We start from the raw sequence: 19307 nt of genomic DNA on the forward strand, positions 1-19307 counted from the left end.
GTAAACCCACAAAGTAGTAATTTGTTCACTCATTCATTCCTTTTACAAATGTTCAATTTGCATTTGAGGCCAAATGAATGAAATTTATACTACAGTAGTATAATCCTGCCCTTCAAGAGGTGACAAAATGTAGGAAAACTAAGTGAACATAAAACACTTCCCAAGTGTTCCAGAGCAACATGTAAATAAGGAAGGTGGATGGATTGCTGGCTATCACACTAGGAATTCAAAAGAAGGAAAGATGACTCTGGAGGCAACTTCCCCGAGGAAGTAAGTCCAAAACTAGCCTTGAAGAAAGGTACCAGGAGATAGAGGGGAGCATAGTGCTATGGGGAATTTCAAAGACATGAATGAAACTGTGCACGCAGGGGTTAGGAAGAAATCCGGACTGAGTGGAGCAGGAGGTCTTGGTGAGAAAGAGCAAAGTATGAGGAAGAGCAGAGCACAGAGGTCCCAGATGATTGGGAACTTGACTTTGAGGCATCATACAATGTGGAGATGTTGGTTGTGATCGGGAGAGAACGCGATTAGGAAAGTTAACCTGCAGGGTAAAGGAGGAAGAGGAGGACATGAAAATGGAAAGGCAGAATAGACTACTAGCTCCAACCCAGAGGGGCCTGGGCTATTGGCAATAGACCCGCCAGGCACTACACAGAGCAAACTGAAGAAAGCAAAAGGGCGGAATCAAAGATGAAACTCATCTGAGCCCAGACTCGGGGCTTGCGAGACTCATGAAGTCAGCGTTCACCTCTGGGGGGCCATCGGAGGGCTTCCACGCAGGATTAGACCCCACCGGGGACTATGCAAGAATCCTATGAAACAGTGTCCTACAGCAACACTAGAAACCCTTGTTCATGGAAGATGGGAACCTCAGACTTCGATCCATAACATCCTCAACATCTGTGGCTTTGAGTTGGTTTTTTTGGTTTGTAAGGATCTAGAAAGATCTAGAAGATTCCTACTTTTTACCTTCTCGCCCTCTTCCTACTATCCTGCCGCTTACCGGTTTTCCTAGCACCTTTGGTCTGACGAGAGCAGGTGTCCCTCCACAGACAACAATGACACTCTGGACAGTGGCTCTCAGGCAGCTTTTCTGTCTTGTGCACATTAAAGCCCCACCGTTTCCTATCTTAGCACCTATCTTTGTTAAGCTAAAAGAAATCTGAAGAGGAGCTTTGCTTTTATGAAAAAAGGACAAAATGAAAAAAAATAGCATTCAGCGCACACCCTCAGCAGCCAGAGGGGCACCACCAGGCTCTTTCCCCGGGAGCTACACTCAGCATCAAGCCGCCCACCAGAGCTTTGAACTGTGTCTGTGAGCATCTGTGCTTTACCTCGGTGTATTTCCAGCATCCGTTAGCAAGATTTATCCTAAGGTACCAGAAGAGCCTAAGAGAGATTATTTTTGGGGTCTGGGAACACTCAAAAATTCCCCCATATACATTAAAGGTAAATAGTTCTTCGCTTTCCACCATTTTGGCTTACAAAAGGTTTCTTAGAAATGCTTTCTTTTCAGATAGTGAGAGAAACCAGGAAATCGTAAATGCTCCTAAAGACGGGGGTGTGGAATGTGAAATTAATCCTAGAATTTCTCCCTATTCCTCATGTATTCTGTGGCACAGAAAAAAAAGTCCTTGAAATCAGTCATCCCTGATTTTCGTCTTTCTGTGCATCTCAGTAAAGGATGTCATTATTTCAAGCACTTGTGATGAAGTAAAGATAGCATAATAGTCCCTATCATAAAAAGGAAGCTTAGAAGAGCAGTTTGCTGCCTTGTGAAACACGAATTGATTGGTTGCACAAGTCAAATACCTCCCCCCACAGATATTTATTCCCCTGGACCCTCTCTCCCATTGCATTCCTCCTTTACGGACTTGAGCTTCTCCTACAGTTAGAAAGGCAGAGTTTCTGCTACCTTGAACACCGCCTATGTTGACATGGGATGCTTACACCTCTCTTTCTGGATCTTCCTATCATCCTTCTTGCTCCCCTTGGGCAGACACCTGCCATAATTTCTCTTTTTCAGTATCACTTACTTTTTGTGTTATTCTGTTGACTTACTTCACCTTCCTAAGCGGAGTTTGCTCCTCTGTGGAGGGGAGTCAGTAAGTAGCTAGCTCATAGGGCTATTCTTTGTTTTAAGTGACATTATGTTAGTGTTACCGTCGTTATTATTATTATTCCATAGTGAGATAGACCAGTGAGGAATCAATTTAGGACAGGGCTGGACTTGGAATTCTCCTTTTTAGAAGCAGTCTGGTCATTGAATCAAGTTGGCCAACAAGAAAAGAGATACTTTCACTTCAAAAGCTTGAAGCCAATTTAATTCAATGGCCACTGAATCTGTTGTTATAATTCTGTATGGGGATAAATTGGTCGACCCACCCGTTATTTTCAGTATAACTTCCAGGTTAAAGTAGTCATTAATCAAAGATAAACCTAACCGGCCTTTTTGTACTCTTGACCAAATCACTATCCGTCGACTATATTTAAAAAAATCAACCCAAACATTTGGTCTTTATTGTAAGAAGTCAAAATCTATATCACCTTATTGAAATAGCAGGATGGAATAACTTTTTGCAGTGTGTCAACAAATAATTTGAGTTTTTGACAGTGTTTTCCTCCTTCACTAGAATTATATAGCCATTGGTCCTTTCAGGTTTTCTTAGAACTTGATTTGAAAGCTGAATTTGATGCTTATGAAATCTGTGACTTACTTTGGAGAATTATGCATTTGCTTTAGGACCATCTTTTCAGTTGAAATACAGTGCATCTCTTGAGGAACCATCATTTCCAAAAGCGAGTTCCAAAGTTGTATTGTGATCTTGCAAAATGTAATGTTGGGATGGTAGGAACCAGAGATCACTCAAAGTTCAATCCCTTCGTTGTACGGGGAAGGTAACTGAGATTCAGAGATTTCAGAAGGCATCTAGCAAATTATTGAACATTGAAGCTCCTAGGTTTTTGGAAAACTATAATGCAAGTCATTTGCCTTGATATCCAGTGTTATTTTTGCTATACCAGTACATTCTAATGTCATTTAGGGAAATAAATCTAATTGGCAGTTTGGAAATGGAAATTGTTTAGAAACTTTCATTGTCTCTCTGAAGGAAAATTTTAAAATTTAATTGACAATAGGGCCAAGATCCATGATATCTTCAATTTCACAAGTGATCGGTGCCCCCATTCAGAGGATGAAAACCCTTTCTAGAGCTTTTGAAACTGTGATGGCTTAGTAGCCTCTTGCTTTAGTCACCCAGCTCCTGTGTCAAAAAGAGAGGAAGAGAGAGAGACTTCCAGCTGGGAATCGAGGTCTTGCTTCAAAGCTTTTATCTTCAGAGGAAAGAAATCTTGTGAATTTCATTAATGTCAACAAGATCTGAGAAGATTTGAAGTGTTTAAGCCCTTGGGCATCTCCAGCATGCCAAATGCTATGGTTGTTATAAGTTATTGGTTGCAAAAGCATTGCAACTTTGATTCACACCCCCCATGAATGAAGAGACTTTGGAAATAGCCATTGTACAGTCATACTTAAGGGTCTGTTGAAAACCATCACTTTCCAAGAAGATATGAAGTCAGCCAAAGAAACGGCGGCTTGAGCTTGGGTTAAACATGAAACACCCGGAATTCCGAACGGGGTGGCATATGTTATGGTTAGGAAACAAAAGACTAGTCTTCTCAAAGTAGCATAGCAAAGCTAAGAAGGAAAACAAAAGAAGCATTGGTGGAGAATTCTAAAAGCAGATAACCTCAAAGCATCTCCCCAAAAGGGTCCTTCTCTTAGAATACAAAACGGAATTGAGTTATAGGGTTTTTCTTCCCCCTTCACTTTCTTCTCCATTCTCTCATCTCAAAAATGATCAGACTGGAATTCACAATGGTTTCCACTGTACTTTTCCAAACTTTATGGGAGAAAGCCCTTTTATTCCAAAATAGGCAACTGTTTCTATTAAGTAAATCGGGTCCAAGCTAACCCCAAGTAAATGAATCTTTCTGGCAAAACAAATATTGACAATTTAAACTAGGTCTTGAAATTGAAGTGTTCTTAAAAAACAAAATATATCTTAAAAAGAAAAACTCAAGAACAACACCTTCTAAACCTTTTCATAAATATTATGAGATACCTTTTAATGACATATCTTTTTTTAATGAGAGTTGTCTTTTTAATAAATCTCTTTTGGAAACTGTTAGTTTTATTCTAAAGCTGACATCTGCCTAAATATCAGTAAGTGTGCCCAAGGAATTACTGTTTGGGTCATCACAATCTCCTAATTACTAAATCCACTAAACCCAAGGGAAAAATGTGTTCAGAATCATCCAACAGAAAATCTGTGATGGTTCAGTATCATCAAGAGACACGTTACAATAATAATATTTGCAGTACGTTCTACCTGCGCATACCTGCCAACACCTGAACCCAGGTCCCGGAGGCTCACTTTCTCCACAATGATGACGTCGCTGAAACCCAGTCTGAAGCAATGCAGCTTTTGAGCTATGACTAAAGCTGTCACAGGCTACAGGTCCCGACAGGTAAAGCTCCCTACGGTAGGTCTTTAGAGCTCGGGAAATATTTTAGTTCAGCATTCGAGAAGCCAATAAATGCCTTTCCTGATCCAGAAAGAAATGATTTGGCTTCTCCTTTTCGCATTTTTTTTTTTTCATCTCACTGTCGCTTCAGGGAGATCGTCCAGCCCCGATGGGCAAACACCGTGGGACCAGAGTTCTTGCTGCCCACTCAGCTCGCCAGCCATTCCACCTGGGGACATGCTGTGACAAACGTGCTCTCCGCGAGTCGCTCTCCATCAATGGACGCTCTCAGACTGAGAACAGCTTCGGGCCGGACTTGGCCTGGATTCACGTTCAAATACCGTGTCTGCAGAGTGCCCATGCTTGACGACACGTTAGGCCCCACACACGAATGGCCAGAGAAGGGTGTAGCCAAACCATGATGCGTCAGTAGCAATTTATTTCAAAGCCCTGGTTTTACGGCTGTCGTTTAGCCTTAGGTGCGCTGAGAGCATCGGTCTGCCTGGCTCACTGTCTGGTGTGGCCAACGGCTGCAGCGGATGTTGTGCCGTCAGGTTCATCAGCTTTTTGTCTGAGAAATGTGCTGATTCCTCCAGTTATTTAAAGTGCTGTTGTACACCGAAGGGGTAACGTGAACCGCTCTTGCTGATGAGCGTGGGGAGTTAACGTCGTAAGTTCGGAGTCTGGACATCATTTGAATCCTGCCTCACCCTTTCCCGATCCGCTCAGGTGGTTTTGCCCTGAGTTTCCCAAGCCAGTGCTTCCTTTAAGGGCGTTTGGTTCCTTGGCTTCGAAAAGCACCCACGTGGTGGGCAGTTTCAGGATGACAGGTGGATGGAGGCACCCCTCCCATGGGATCCCGCTCCTCCCTCAGGAGGCGAGGCTGCTGCTTGGGCCAGGAGATGCCCCCAAAGTCGCAGAAACGTTTCTCTTGAAATGGTTCCTGCTAATTTTCTTAGGTCGTGACCAGAAAGTGCATGTTGATTTCATAAATTATTTCGTCTGTTAGAATCACGTTAGTACTGCTTCAGGTATGTGGAATAAGCATTGTTTTATATTTCTCGTGCTTCAAATAGTGCTTTCACTTCCAAATAACTCCTTTGCGTATTACAGTTCGTATAAGAGTAGCTACACATTTAAGACTATTTACCAAAAAAAAACCGTTAGAGTCAGAAAAATCCAAAATTGAATTTCACTGTGCTTGGCCCTCCCTGTGGCCATCTGTACGTCCTTTTACCACTCTCCATGTGTCTAAGATAAGAAGTCTGGGGCGCCTGACAGATAAGGGTTCTCTCAGGACATGGGTTCCACTGACCACCCACGCAGTAAGGGACACGCCTGTGGCTTAGAGGCTTCATGAGGTCAAGGAGCATGAGCCTGAACTTCCTTCCATGGTGGGTGCGTGTGATCAAGGCATTCGACAAGAGGGGGATCAGTTAGATGACCCCAGCTGGAGGATAAGTTCTCCCAACAACAAGAGCCCCTTTTTCCTGTATTGGATTACCTGCCGTGCCTAGCAGATGTCTGCATCAAGCGGAGATGTGTCTCACGTCATCTCCCTTTGAGGCGGCCCTTGGTGACCGGGTGTTATGGTAGTGACCTCACGGACACAAGCTGAGCTCCTCACCAGGAGGATGCTGTCGTCCAGATGCAAGGCTGGGATATACACATCCCACTCCTGACCAATACGGCACCTGGAAAGAGCAAGCACCCAGGGAAGGACAGTTTAAAGAGGACTGTATAGAAAAAAAGTGTGCATGTGATGACACATATTGCCTACGTCATCAGCAATTGCGGCATTCAGCATCGTAAATGCACTTACAATAGTCCCTAACCGGGCACAACTTTCAAGCCCTACCTGCATGCTTCCTGCATGAAAGCATCCCCAAGAAGAGAAACAATACCCTCGTTCGACTCTGCTTGCATAGGATCCCTCTAGAAAAGTGGTGTGGCTGAAACCGCACTTATAGTCCTATTTGTTTGGTTATAAATAAAACATCTCTCTTCCCTCACCAAAGTATCTTTCCAGCTGCTGGACATAAAACAGATTCCAAGCTTCCTAAATTGAAATGTCATCCTCCTAATCAGAATTGACGATTGTAAATAACCATCTGGTTTTTTTGTGTGTGTGGGGTTTTTTTTGTTTTGTTTTGTTTTGTTTTTGTTTTTGGTTTTGTTTTTTTGAGTGCCCTAGTCTCACAAGCGTACTTTCTGGCGGCATCATGTGTATTTAAAGTGGTGAGCTCCAGGTCAGATTCTCAAAGAAAGTGGCAATACAGCTGTTTTGAAAAGGAGACCACATTGCTCGCCTGCTTCTCAGCATGGTTTGACACTAACCCATGCCCTGTCATCCTTGCAGCATGCAAAATAAGGGAATGTGTTCCTTCTGGGGCTTTTTTTCTGCCCCAGTGATATACATTCTGCAACCACTCAACATGCCCAGTCCAAGTCACTTTCTGAGTAAGCAACTTCCATTGTGTTCTGTTCTCTTTATCATTTGGGCTTCTACACTGCTGAGAAACAAAAAAGCTACATAGCTTTACTTACTCCTACAGTTAAATATTTTTTAAAAAAGCAAGAATAGGTTATTATTGAAATAAAGTGTGGTTGTCAACTGTAGCCTTCTGGAAGTCAGTGGGAAAAACAGGGTGTGTTAAGCTTTCCTTTGTGTGCAGACTTTCCAAACCCCCCTCTGCCTCCAGCGGGAAAATATGTCTGTCCCGTGATCTATTCAGTTCTTGACCTTTGGACTAATATGCCAACAAAAGGCACCATTTATTAGTGATTAATTTACGTATTTCTGCCATACGAAACTGGATCAAGGCTGTCACTGCTCAGCACCATCACCAGTTATCGTTGCCCTGTGCCCTCCAGGGGTTTGTGCTGTGGGCTCATCTGTTCTATGCAAGTGTGGGCCATGCCACCTTCTCCCTAAGTCCTACCTCTTCCAGGACCGGGAGTGCCTATCAGGAAGAGGCACACACATTCTCCCCCATTCCGGATGGAATCCTGGGAAGCTGAAGTTGTTCCTGAAAGATGCATTCTCTCATAGCGATCTCCCTTGTTACCCGTTATCTGTCTCTGTCCTTCCCCTCCTGCCCCTTCTTCTGACTCCCTTGTCCCATCTTCTTTTGGAGTTTGTTCCTTAAGATCTATTCTTCACACCTGTAACAAATATCAATGACCTCCCCGTTCCCCCGCCCCCCACAACACACAAACACACACACAAGGTTCCTTCTTCTCTTTTAATTCAGCCCAAAGATCTTCTCCTCTTGGAAAGTTCCCCCAAGTGGATTGATAACCACGCTGTCCTCTCTAGTGGGCAATCCTGACTGCAACTCTCTCTTCTCCCTTCACCATGTAAATCTAAAGAAAACAAAAAAGACCATTTAGTTTAAGTGTGCGTTTGTCTACATTTTTGTTTCTAAAAAGTTTATCTTTTGGGGTGCCTGGGTGGCTCAGTCGGTTGAGCGTCCAGCTTCGGCTCAGGTCATGATCTCACGGTCCGTAGGTTAGAACCCCGCGTCGGGCTCTATACTGACAGCTTGCAGCCTGGAGCCTGCTTCAGATTCTGTGTCTCCCTCTCTCTCTGCCCCTCCCCCGCTCATGCTCTGTGTCTCTCTCTGTCAAAAATAAATAAACATTAAAAAAATTTTTTTAAGTTTATCTTTCGCTTAAAAGAAATGGGGTAAAAATCTTTTTTCAAACATCTAATCTCTTGTTTGTTCCACAATAACTCTTTGCTATTTGGTTATTTTGGATGATCAACTACCCTGTGCCTCAAACTTTAGCTTAAATCGAGCTTACCGTGTGATCATAGAAATGCTTCCATCATAAGCAAGAAAACCCCACATAATTACAATGGCTTTGTGTTGTAAGATCATTTACTAAGAAAAATTGATATACACTATAGCTGTGTGACCGTAATCTCTCTCTCTCTCTCTGAAAGTTACTAATATTTCTGCCTGCCTTCACCCTCACTAAAAGAAACTCATCAGGAAAGCAATTCATTTTCCCTATGCTATCGAAGACAGTGATATTTCTCTAATAACTTTCTGGAAAAATCAAGCAAAAGAACTGCTTATCTCTGCTATGTGGGATTGTGACTGTTACTTTTAATACTGACCTGAACCACTACTCAGTCTTTTCTTAAATGTCCAGAGTATCTGGGGAAGAAGTTTGAAATACCATTTTCCCTTCTATGATTTTCACATTCGAGCAAGATCAACATTTTGGAGTCATACTTGAAATGCGGATAGAATAAGGACTTTCATCTGGTGTAGTGCACATTTTCAGGTTGCAGCTCCCCGCCCCCCGCCCCATGTGGCCACCGCCTGAGCTCACAGCCCGTTCGCTGCACCTCACTTCAGCAGAGGTGAGATGGGGTCATGTCAGCAACTGGGCAGAGCCATAGTACCACCGTGCTTACTGGGAGAGCAAATGTGGTCGAGGCCCTTGGAAATCTGTGAGCAAAGTACAAACCGAATGCGTGTCAAGACGGCTGTTAGGGGGCTGCTGGGTGGCTCAGCTGGTTGAGCGTCCGACTCTTGATTTTGCCTCAGGCCGCGATCTCACAGTTCGTGGGTTCAAGTCCCGCATCAGGCTCTCTGCTGACAGTGGGGAGCCTGCTTGGGATTCTCTCTCCTGTCTCTCTGCCCCACCCCCACTTGCTCTCTCTCTCTCTCTCTGTCTCTCTCTCTGTCTAAAATAAATAAACTTAAAAAAGAAAAGATGCTCCTGGGGAGGACCTCATGGAGTTTCTATACTCTGCCTTGAAGCCAAGGGTCTCCATTTTAGTCAGACTCCCGCACATCTGGGTGATTCCTGCAGCCAGGTTGCGCACGATCACACACTTCTCCTCCAAATGCTTTGAGATGGGGTTTGCGGACCCAGGTTTCCAAGGCTGCCGAAGGCCAGTGCTGGCACTTCCTTCCCTCGCCGAGCCAGAGAGGCAGCTGCGGGGGTCACTTCAAGCCTTGGCCTTGGCCGTGTCCTCCAGGCACCAGGTCCTCCGCCTGGACAGTGACACACAGTCCCTGGGACACGGTAACTAATAGCGGTTGTACAAATGTTTGGCAAAGGGGTGCCTGGGTGGCTCAGTCGGTTGGGCGTCCGACTTCAGCTCAGGTGACAATCTCGCGGTCCGTGAGTTTGAGCCCCGCATCGGGCTCTGGGCTGATGGCTCAGAGCCTGGAGCCTGCTTCCAATTCTGTGTCTCCCTCTCTCTCTGACCCTCCCCCGTTCATGCTCTGTCTCTCTCTGTCTCAAAAAAAAAAAAAAATGTTCAGCAAAAAGCAAGAGCAGACAGTGCTCAACAGCAGCAAAGACAAGGGTCGAGCTAAGCCTCTCCTGCCAGAGTACATCCACTAAACCCGCAGAGGGCCAGCCCCCTCACCTGACCACAGACAGTTCACTCTAGTTTTTGTTTTCAATGTTTTTAACTTTTGAGACAGCCAGAGACAGAGTGTGAGTGGGGCAGCGGCAGAGAGTGAGAGAGGGAGACACAGAATCCGAAGCAGGCTCCGGGCTCCGAACTGTCAGCGCAGACCCCGACGCAGGGCTTGAACCCACGAACGGCGAGATCGTGACCGGAGCCGAAGTGGGATGCTTAACCGACTGAGCCACCCAGGCACCCCCAGACTGTTCCCCTGAAATATGCCATGTTGTGGCTTTGAAGAACTCACTGTCCGAGAGAACGCTCTGGAAGAGTCAGCTTTGAGATTTGTGATCTGTAGTGTAATGGTGATTACACCAGTTCTGTTGATTCTGTTACTCCTTTAGTTTCAATGGCTTTTCATCAGCTGTGATCTAGGACCTCATATTTTTATAGATTTGTGATTCACTACCCCTGAAACTCTACAAGATCACATTAAAAAAAAATATGTTAAATGCTTGCATCTCCTAACAAGCATGCAGAGAAAATGCCTAGAGCGACGTGTAGGGTTTTTGGGGGGGAAACTGCAGAATAACGGGCCTCTTTGTGTGTTTGCATGAACCAGTTAACTCGGGAGACGGCATCGACTACAGCCAGCAGAAGAGGGAGAACATCGGTGACCTGATCCAGGAGACGCTGGAGGTCCTGGAGCGCTACGGAGGAGAAGACGCCTTCATCAACATCAAGTACATGGTCCCCACCTACGAGTCGTGCTTGCTGAACTAGAGGCAGGAACAGCTGGGATGGGGGAGGGCTTGCCTTAGTGCCCAGATCATCTGTCTCTGCTGCTTTTAGCATCTCATTACTTGTGACTTCTACAGCTTTCTTTTCTACAGCTGCTAAAATAGTGGCTCATGGGCCGTTGGACCATTAGCCCCATTGAGAGCAAAGTTTTCCAATACATAAATAGTGCCTGTTTCTTAGATTACAATAGTGTACTGTGCTTATTTGTTCTAAGAGAAGAATTGCTTCTTTATACAACTCGGACAGAAGCAGGAGTCCGAGTCAAACCTTCAGTTGTATAGACAATAAAACTATAATTTTCATGCGCAGTTCAGCGATAGCTGTTATGTGTCTGCTTGCCCTGAGGCTGACGTCAGAGGTTGTAAGGGGAGGACTGATGCCGCCCGCCTAATAGGTGTTTGTCGTGGCCGAGCAGCACCTCTCCGGCAGCTGTGCAGAACAATGTTCTCCGACATTCAATAAAACCATCGAGTCTGTTTCATTTGCGCAAGGACAGTCTTGCGGGCCCGTTGTGAACCTCAGCTACAAACGTAGTTAACGCTTCGAGCCCCGTGGTCGTCTGGGCTTTGCGGGGCTTTCCGGTGTATGCTGGGGTGGGGCTGGGGGTGCGGCTGGGGTGGGGGTGGGGAGGGCGGCGGGCAGGGTGACGCATGAAAGGCAGAGGCAAACGTGGTCAAACAACGCCCCTGTGAATCCTTGTCCCCCCACGCGATGACACATCTCAGGACCTGGTGGTTCACTGACAAGATGTCACCCAGCCGCTTGTCCGGGGCTTTGGTCATTTCTGAAGATGACCTGTACGCATCTGAATGATTCCTTGGCAATTTCTCCTTTCCTCCGCCTCCTCTCGCCAGGTGGATGTGTTCTCATAGCACAGCTCTGATCGCAGCGTTTAGGAATTTCATTGAACCCCGCCCCCCACCACCCCGCAAAAAAAAAAAAAAAAAAAAAAAAAAAAAAGACAAAGAACATGTACTTTTTCACTCAACTGAGAGAGAAAAAAAGTGCCTGAAGAGAAACCCAACTGTAGGGCACCCAGCCCTGACAATAGCTTTTCAGGCACGCGGGCCCTGAGCTCGGGGTGTTTGAAACCCAGCCCAGAAAAGTTCTTAAAGACGGAGCCCTGACTTTGCACACCTGAGCAACGCTGCAACACCCAGACATGCACGGCCTGAAGTATCTCATTCTGCACCAAAGTGAAGAGACGGAACGTGTTCCCCTGTGCACCGAGCGCTGGCCCTGAGACTGTTGTCACTAATTATTTAAGACGCAAGTTTCCGAAGGCAAGCACCAAATTTGAAAACGGGTTCCTTATTCATCTTCCCCGATGACCGGCTCAGCACACCGAATCCAGCCTCTAACTAGCTACCACCTAGTTGCCATAAGCACTTTTTAGGATAAATGGAGAGGCATGACTGTGTCAAGCAAATGGGCTTTCATGTGTCATATTTGGAAAAGACATGGCTAGAGACGTTGACAGGTTGAGGCAGGCCTTTCTTCAAACTGTAGCGTTCAGATGCACCCTGGCATCAGTGATATATTTGAAGGGACACCAAAATCAGAAAGGTGGCTTATTGGTGCCTTTGAAAGTTCCTACCAGAATCCCCTGCATTATTTCGTTACAAGACAGAAGCGAGGCTGGCCTCTCATAGAAACAGGCCTGGCCTCTTGGTCTGGGTCGTGTTCATGAAAACTACCTGGCGTGGGGAGCAAGAAGAGCCCCCCGCATTGTCCCAGGAGCCCCAGCTTGGAACTTGGCTTGGAACTGAAACAGCAGGGTTCGTTTTCCAGCTGTCACTGACTAGTTATGCTGCCTTGGGCAAGTTATTTAACCTCCCTGAGCCTCAGATTTCCTCAGCTGTAAAGTAGCGATTACTCCTACCTGGAGGAATGTCGTAAGGACCGGAGGTGGCCAGTGTGAAGGGCTCGTATAGTTTCTCATACCTTTGGCCTTTATTTCAAAGAGAAACATCATATGAGTAATGACTGGTTTTTCCCCCAGCAAAGTAATATGTATTTGGAAAATCTCCAGACAATACAGTATTTCCTCCAAGGCGATGATGAGTTCTTTGTTATTAGGAGATAATTTTGCAGAAAACCAAAACAATTACATAAATAGCACCGTGTTCGCCGGAGAATTCTTTTTAATACATCGTTTTTTGCGTTTTTTTTTTTTTAATTTTATTCATTTTTGGAGAGACTGAGCATGAGCAGGGGAGGGGCAGAGAGAGAGAAGGAGTCACAGAATCCGAAGCAGGCTCCAAGCTCTGAGCTGTCAGCACAGAGCCCGACATGGGGCTCGAACCCACAAACCCATGAGATTGTGACCTGAGCCGAAGTCAGACGCTTAACCGACCGAGCCACCCAGGTGCCCCTACATTGTTTTACCAGTATGGAAATAATGGCCTGCTTTTTGAGTTCTACCTTAAGCTGGTCTTCGACTTCTCCCAAATAATTTCTGATTAACTCGAAAGAGAAGGGGAAAATGTCAACAGGTGTCAGAACTTTGAGTGGGACAGTGGCTTCTTTCACCTGATACATTTTTACACTGAAACCTCCTTTTAAAGACATCTGAGGGAAGGCAGTGATGGAAAAGTTTGTTTGCGATTGTGTTATTTTTATTGGAGGACACGTGCAGGTGTCATGGTTAGTGGAGGGAAGCATCAGGAAGGCCCTGAATGTAAGAGTCAAGATTGGGGTGGAAACTCTGAGCTTGATATTCAGGAGCTTTAGAGCCCAGAGCAAGTCGCTTAAACCTGATTTCATCAGGGCACCTGGGTGGCTCGGTTAAGCGTCTGATTTAAGGTCATGATCTCACAGTTCGTGGGTTTGATCCCTGCATTGGGCTCTGTGCTGACAGCTCAGAGCCTGGAGCCAGCTTCAGATTCTGTGTCTCCCTGTCTCTGCCCCTCCTCTGCTCGCTCTCTCTCTCTCTCTGTCAAAAACAAATAAGCATTAAACAAAAAATCTGATTTCATCACTTGCAACAGTCTGTGCTTCCCAGGGTCACTGCAAGGACCAAATGATCGATGCAGGGGCACAGTGACAGGAGCACAGGGGCGGGAACCTGGTAGATCTCGATTTGAAGTCTCTTTCCACCGAGTAGCTGCCTTGTGGCTTTGGGGAAATTATCGAAACGCCCTAAAACTCAAACTCCTTGTCCCAGAACAGGCTGTGTCATGTCTTCTTTGCAGGTTTGTTACAAGCATCACATGACAAATGCATGTGGTGAGTTCACCAGGGTGCCCAGTGGGGGCAAAGGGGTCCTGGGAGAATTTTCCTGGGAAAGCAGCTAGCCCAGTGCCGGCCACCACGTAGGTGTCCAACCCACGTGTGATGCACAGGCGGGCGGTTCCCACCACGTCTAACGAGGTCCCCATCGGCCGGGGGGGGATGGGCTCCGGCCGCCTCACAGGCACGGGTCTTGGGTTAACACAGAACTTGGTGAGGTGAGGAGAACATGAGGGTTTCCTCCAGCCCACCCACCCTCCCAGGAGTCTCCTCGGAAGGTGAGCCCTCACCTGCAAGAGCGGCTTCCCTTTCCCTGCACACTGGAACATAATTTTTATGGCCCAGCTAACTATATCTGCACAACGTCAGGCGGAAACACAAAGTTCAAAAGTTCTGCGAAATGGCTGCGCACTTGGAGAATAGGATTTCAAAACTGGGTTTACTTACGTGAGGTCTCCAGAGAAGTTTCGGTAACGGTTGTGGGACATCTCCGGGCACTGTGTTTTAGAGGAGCGAAAATGAAGTCGTTCTAAGTCTATTTCAATACCCACCGCATCTCTTACTTCTTTTGGCTATTTTGAGATGTTTATCGCTAGCCCTTGGCAAACAGAGGCTGGGAATCCCAACATTGATATGATTTTAAAGAAGTCATAATACCTTGGGAAATACTCCATGAACAGTTTTCTAAATTTAAATCTCTACCCTCTGATAGGATTTTATACGGAGTCAGAAAATCTGAAATGTTTTTTAAACAATAGTCTCCACGAAAGCATCAACCAAAGTTCGTCCAAAACGGGACGCTTCCAGATATAAACTGAAAATGACCGTGACCGAGTTCTCAATGACACCAAGATAACTCACATTTGCTACTTAAATATTTGGGGCCCCTCAATAAAGAAATCATTTTGGATAATTTACACATGTTATTAGTAGTATTCTCTCACAGTCTCACTAAACTTTGCTGTAACAATAGGACTTTGGTTGCTTTAAGTAATCCCAGCCATTTAGAAATGGAAATGATTTCCTGCCTTTTCATCGTGCAAGTAACACTGAACACAAAAGCTCAGTGAAAGTCAATGTCAATAAGGAGTAGATAGAATCATGCCTTGGGGCAGGCTGGGAACCGGAGTTTCCATTCGCATAGACCCTTGATGTTCTTTCTGTGAAATCAGAGTTGCTGTCTACATTTCGTATAGATTCTGAGTGTTCAAACATTCTGAGAAGGAAGAGTAGGATATCTTTGTCCTGTGCCGATTTTTTCAAATAAGTCTTTTGATCTCGGATAAATAAATAAAATACATACATACATACTCGGGGTCTAGGAGGACCTCTGCACCCACACAGCCAGGAGATGAGCATGCTCCCAGCCATACAGGAGCCGCTCGGGCAGTAAATGCTCCCCACGGTCCACCCTACCCGCTCAAGTGTCCGCTGGGGGCCTCACAAAACATCATACTCGTCTTAAGACCCAGAAAGAAAGGCTTTCCCGCACCCAACCAACCTCACTTCTTCTAAAATAAGATATCCCGGGGATGCCAGGGTGACTCAGTCGGTTAAGCATCCGACTTCAGCTTAGGTCATGATCTCACAGTGCGTGAGTTCGAGCCCCATGTCGGGATCTGTGCTGACAGCACGGAGCCCGCTTTGGATCCTCTGAATCCCTCTCTCTCTGCCCCTCCTCTGCTTGTTCTCTCTCACTCTCTCTCTCTCTCTCAAAAATAAATTAAAAAAACTTAAAAAAAATAAAAAATGAAAGAAGATAGCTGAGGTGCATTAACTTTCCGGTTACTCCTTGTGCACTAGACTGAGCGTCCGTTTGCTCTGCTAATGGGAAAGCCCACATGTGCTCTAGAAAAGGAAAAAGCCATTTCGAAATGGGCACCGCTAACCCCATACCACTATGACTATCTGTAACCTGTAATACTGCTCTGACTAGCACTAATCTGTGCTGTTTTAATACAGAAGAAGCTACAAACGTCCTCTCTTGCCCTGACATGGAAAATATAATACTAACACAAGCGTGCCTGGCTTCATCAAGAGCAGTTTCCATGGGAAAATCCATATCGGCGTGGAATCTGATTCCAAAACTGTCTCGCGCGACCCTGTCTCTCTTGCAGCCTTAACTTCGTGAGCGCGCAATCCAAAACCCACATCGGCCTTTGTTTCTGAGAACTCCTAAGTAGCAGTGGTTTGCCCCCTTCAGTTCCAGCGTTGATGAGGATGACAAAGCCAGAGCAAAGTCAAGTCCAGAAGACGGCTTAGTGCCATCTCCTCGGTCAGGAAGCTTCTCTCACCTGTGCTCGCGATGTCACCTGATTGCAAGTCCCACGACCGACGTGGTTAGCGTCTTGCGACAAGTTGCTGAGCAATGAGCTGATTCCCCGAGCACTAGTTAGTGACGGGGATGGGTATTTGGCGGAAAGTGCTATTGGCACATTGGCTCCTGTGCGTTTCTCTGTTTCAGGAGTCCCTGTTTGCTTTCCCAGTGGGAGTGTTTTTTAAGGCACTTGGAGTCTTTATTCATTTTCACTTCTGCCAAATTTCCGTAAGTTTCAATCTGGGTGAAAGGGTCTGTTCTCTTCCTGAGTTCCATAAGTCTAAACACGTATCACTTCAGCTTCGTGATTGTCTAGAAAGTTCTGGGAAATATCCTCTAGTTTTGCCTGAGGAATCCGTTGGAAGCTATACATTGTCTACTCAGATAAGTGCACACCGCACCACGGTACTTTGACGTTCACATCAGCGCATTTCCAGACATTCTTGTTCCCCTCTCTATGCACCGTGGGACACCAGATTAGCAACTCTTTCGTTAGGAGGGGAAGCCAGGATCACGCACACTGAGAAACAGCAGTTTCTCCATTAAGAGAAGGAGAAGAGAATGTGCTGTGTACCCACTTAGTGATGTGGCCCCAGGGAGACTAGGACAGATCCCATCAAAGGATAAGCCCACGACTTGGGACATTCACTGATGTCCAGACCCTCCACTCCTCATCTCCTTGGCTGGCTCCTTCTTCTCTTCCTGAGCTCTAATATGTCAGGGCCCCAGGGCGCAGGCCTCGGGTCTCTTCCTTTTCTCCACCCATGCCTTCGGTCACCTCGCCCAGGCCCAGGGCTTCCGATGCCGTCTATACCCCCTTGATTCTCACTTCCCAAATGCCCACTGAACATTCCACTTGGATGTCTACAGGATGATGAAACCAGACATAGGTAACCAAACCCTTGTCCGGTCTCCTCCCACCCCCAATATGGACCAGCTCGGTCAAGACGAATCTACTACACCGCTTGCTCAGGTCAAAAACCCGGAATCCTGCCTCGCTCGCTCTCTCTCCGATCCCACACCCCCTCCCTTGCAAGTCCTGCCTTCAAAACCATCAGAATGGCCCCATCTCTGCCTGTGCCCTGGCCCCTCTCTCCCATCGTGTCCGACCACCGCCTTGCCTACTCACTTCTGCTCCACAGGGACGCGGTGCACAGAAATCAGTGGCCCCACAGACACAGATCCCATCAGATCAGCAATGATTTTGCCTCCCAGCCCTGAAAATGAACTCCAGATCTCACCGTGGCCGCATGCTGCCTGCGTTTCGTGGCCCTGACTATACCTGACCTCGTCTCCCCGACCCTCCAACTGCCTCCTGGTCTCCCACCTCTGCCTGCTCCGGTTCTGCTGGCCTCGCCCCTGCCTCACAAATAGGCTGAACGTCGTGGCCTCTGAGGCCTGCTCTTGCAGTCCCTTCAGCCCAACACAGTCTGCCTCCTATTCACCCGGCCCACTTGCTCCTGGCTTCATTCCGGTCTCTGCTAAATGTCACCTCCTCAGAAAGGCCTTTCTCAGCCCCTGTTCTTTCCTCCTCCTCTTTATTTTGCTTTACTTGCCTCAACACACTGATGAGGATGTGACACGCTAGTGCATGCTGGCTTCTTTATGGAGCACAGGCTGTGTGAGGACAGGGGGTCTGTCGTGGGCACGATGGTGTCCTCTTGCGGTGAGGCGTGTTCCGTGCAGACTCAGCCAGCACTCAGTGAGCATTTGTTAGATCAGTGAATGAGTGGCCCTTATGAAATGACATAGACGGTTCACTGTCAGACCAGCGTGTCAGAGAGAGATGGGCCCCTCCCTGCCTGCTCCGACCCACAGAGACCACTGAACTTCCTTGGGGTGTCCCGTGTCAATGATACTGCTGTCCTGAGAAAAAAAATGATCAATCCAACACAAGATTCACTGAAGACGCTCAGACTTTGGAAAATTGAAAAAGGCTCTGCTGTCATAGGGACAGGCGTTCATCATTCTGTTTAAACCAAGTCTGAGGAAAGGGTTTTAAATATCCTCCCAAAGTCCTGGAAACACAGGGCCCATCTGGCTGTTCGAAGACAGACAAATGGCTTCCCCGTGAGCTGTAACATCAACATCGCGTTGGCACAAGGTGCTACATTACAGGCTCACGGTCTCCTCTTCTGATACCTCTTGCTGGAAAAGGGAAAACTGTGCCTGACTGCACTAATGAATACCATCAAGGTCACTTCCAAACACCTGAAATCGGCTGGATGTTTCTGTGGGAGACTCTGACCACAAATGGACTCAGATGTCCATCCATTTAAATCTATGTTCTCGGGGAGGCTGAACGGAAGTGGCCGTTGACCCCCAGAGAGGGGTTCTCAAAGCAGGGCTCCTGGCCCAGGAACAGCAGCATCGGCTGGGAGCTTGGGAGGGATTCGTGTCCTTGGACCCCTGCGCAGACCTGCTGAGTCAGGAGCTCCAGAGTGGGGCCCAGTGTCTGTCTATGCAAATCCTCCAGGGGATTCTGATGGGCTGTGAAGTTTGGGAATGGCTCCAAATCAAGGTTTCTGTCCCAGACATTGATTCCAGCCTTCCAAAGGCCTGTCTAAGCTAAAACTTGATGGTTTATGGCAAAGATCTCCATGGGCCCTGCTTTCTTAATTTTTATTTTTATTTTTAGGTTTATTTATGTATTTTGAGAGAGACTAAGATGTCATAAAAGGATGGGCAGAGAGAAAGAGGGAGATAGAGAATCCCAAGCAGGCTCCACACTCCCAGCACAGAGCCCAACACGGGGCTCAAACTCACAAAACTGTGAGGTCGTGATCTGAGCCAAAACTGAGAGTTTTGGTTGACTGAGCCTTGTAGGCACCCCTCCATGGACCCTACTTTCAACCCTGGTCTCTATTGCTATTTTCCATTAGCCATAGGACTCTTCGGGGAAATTAGTTTCACATAGCCTTTAAGAATAATAGGAAAGCCTCAACTTCCCTCATCAGGAAGATAACTAAATTGTCCTCAGTCTAGGAAATCAATAGGTGAACCTTCGAAAAATATGGTTTAAATCAATCAATAAAAAGCCAATGGTAAAAACCT

The 19307-nt window shown here is 46.5% G+C and overlaps 1 protein-coding gene across 1 annotated transcript in view; it reads left to right on the forward strand.

The window, feature by feature from the left end:
• The window catches only part of PACRG (parkin coregulated), a 511166-nt gene extending 499971 nt beyond the window's left edge, over positions 1–11195 (forward strand). Inside the window, exon 5 of the mRNA XM_058736214.1 lies at positions 10527–11195. Coding sequence (XP_058592197.1) covers positions 10527–10687 — 161 coding nt within the window. The 3' untranslated portion in view covers positions 10688–11195. The remainder of the gene's footprint in view (positions 1–10526) is intronic.
• Positions 11196–19307: the final 8112 nt, after the last annotated feature.

The sequence above is a fragment of the Neofelis nebulosa genome, chromosome 6, assembly GCF_028018385.1.
Source record: "Neofelis nebulosa isolate mNeoNeb1 chromosome 6, mNeoNeb1.pri, whole genome shotgun sequence".
NCBI classification, from domain to species: Eukaryota; Metazoa; Chordata; class Mammalia; order Carnivora; family Felidae; genus Neofelis; species Neofelis nebulosa.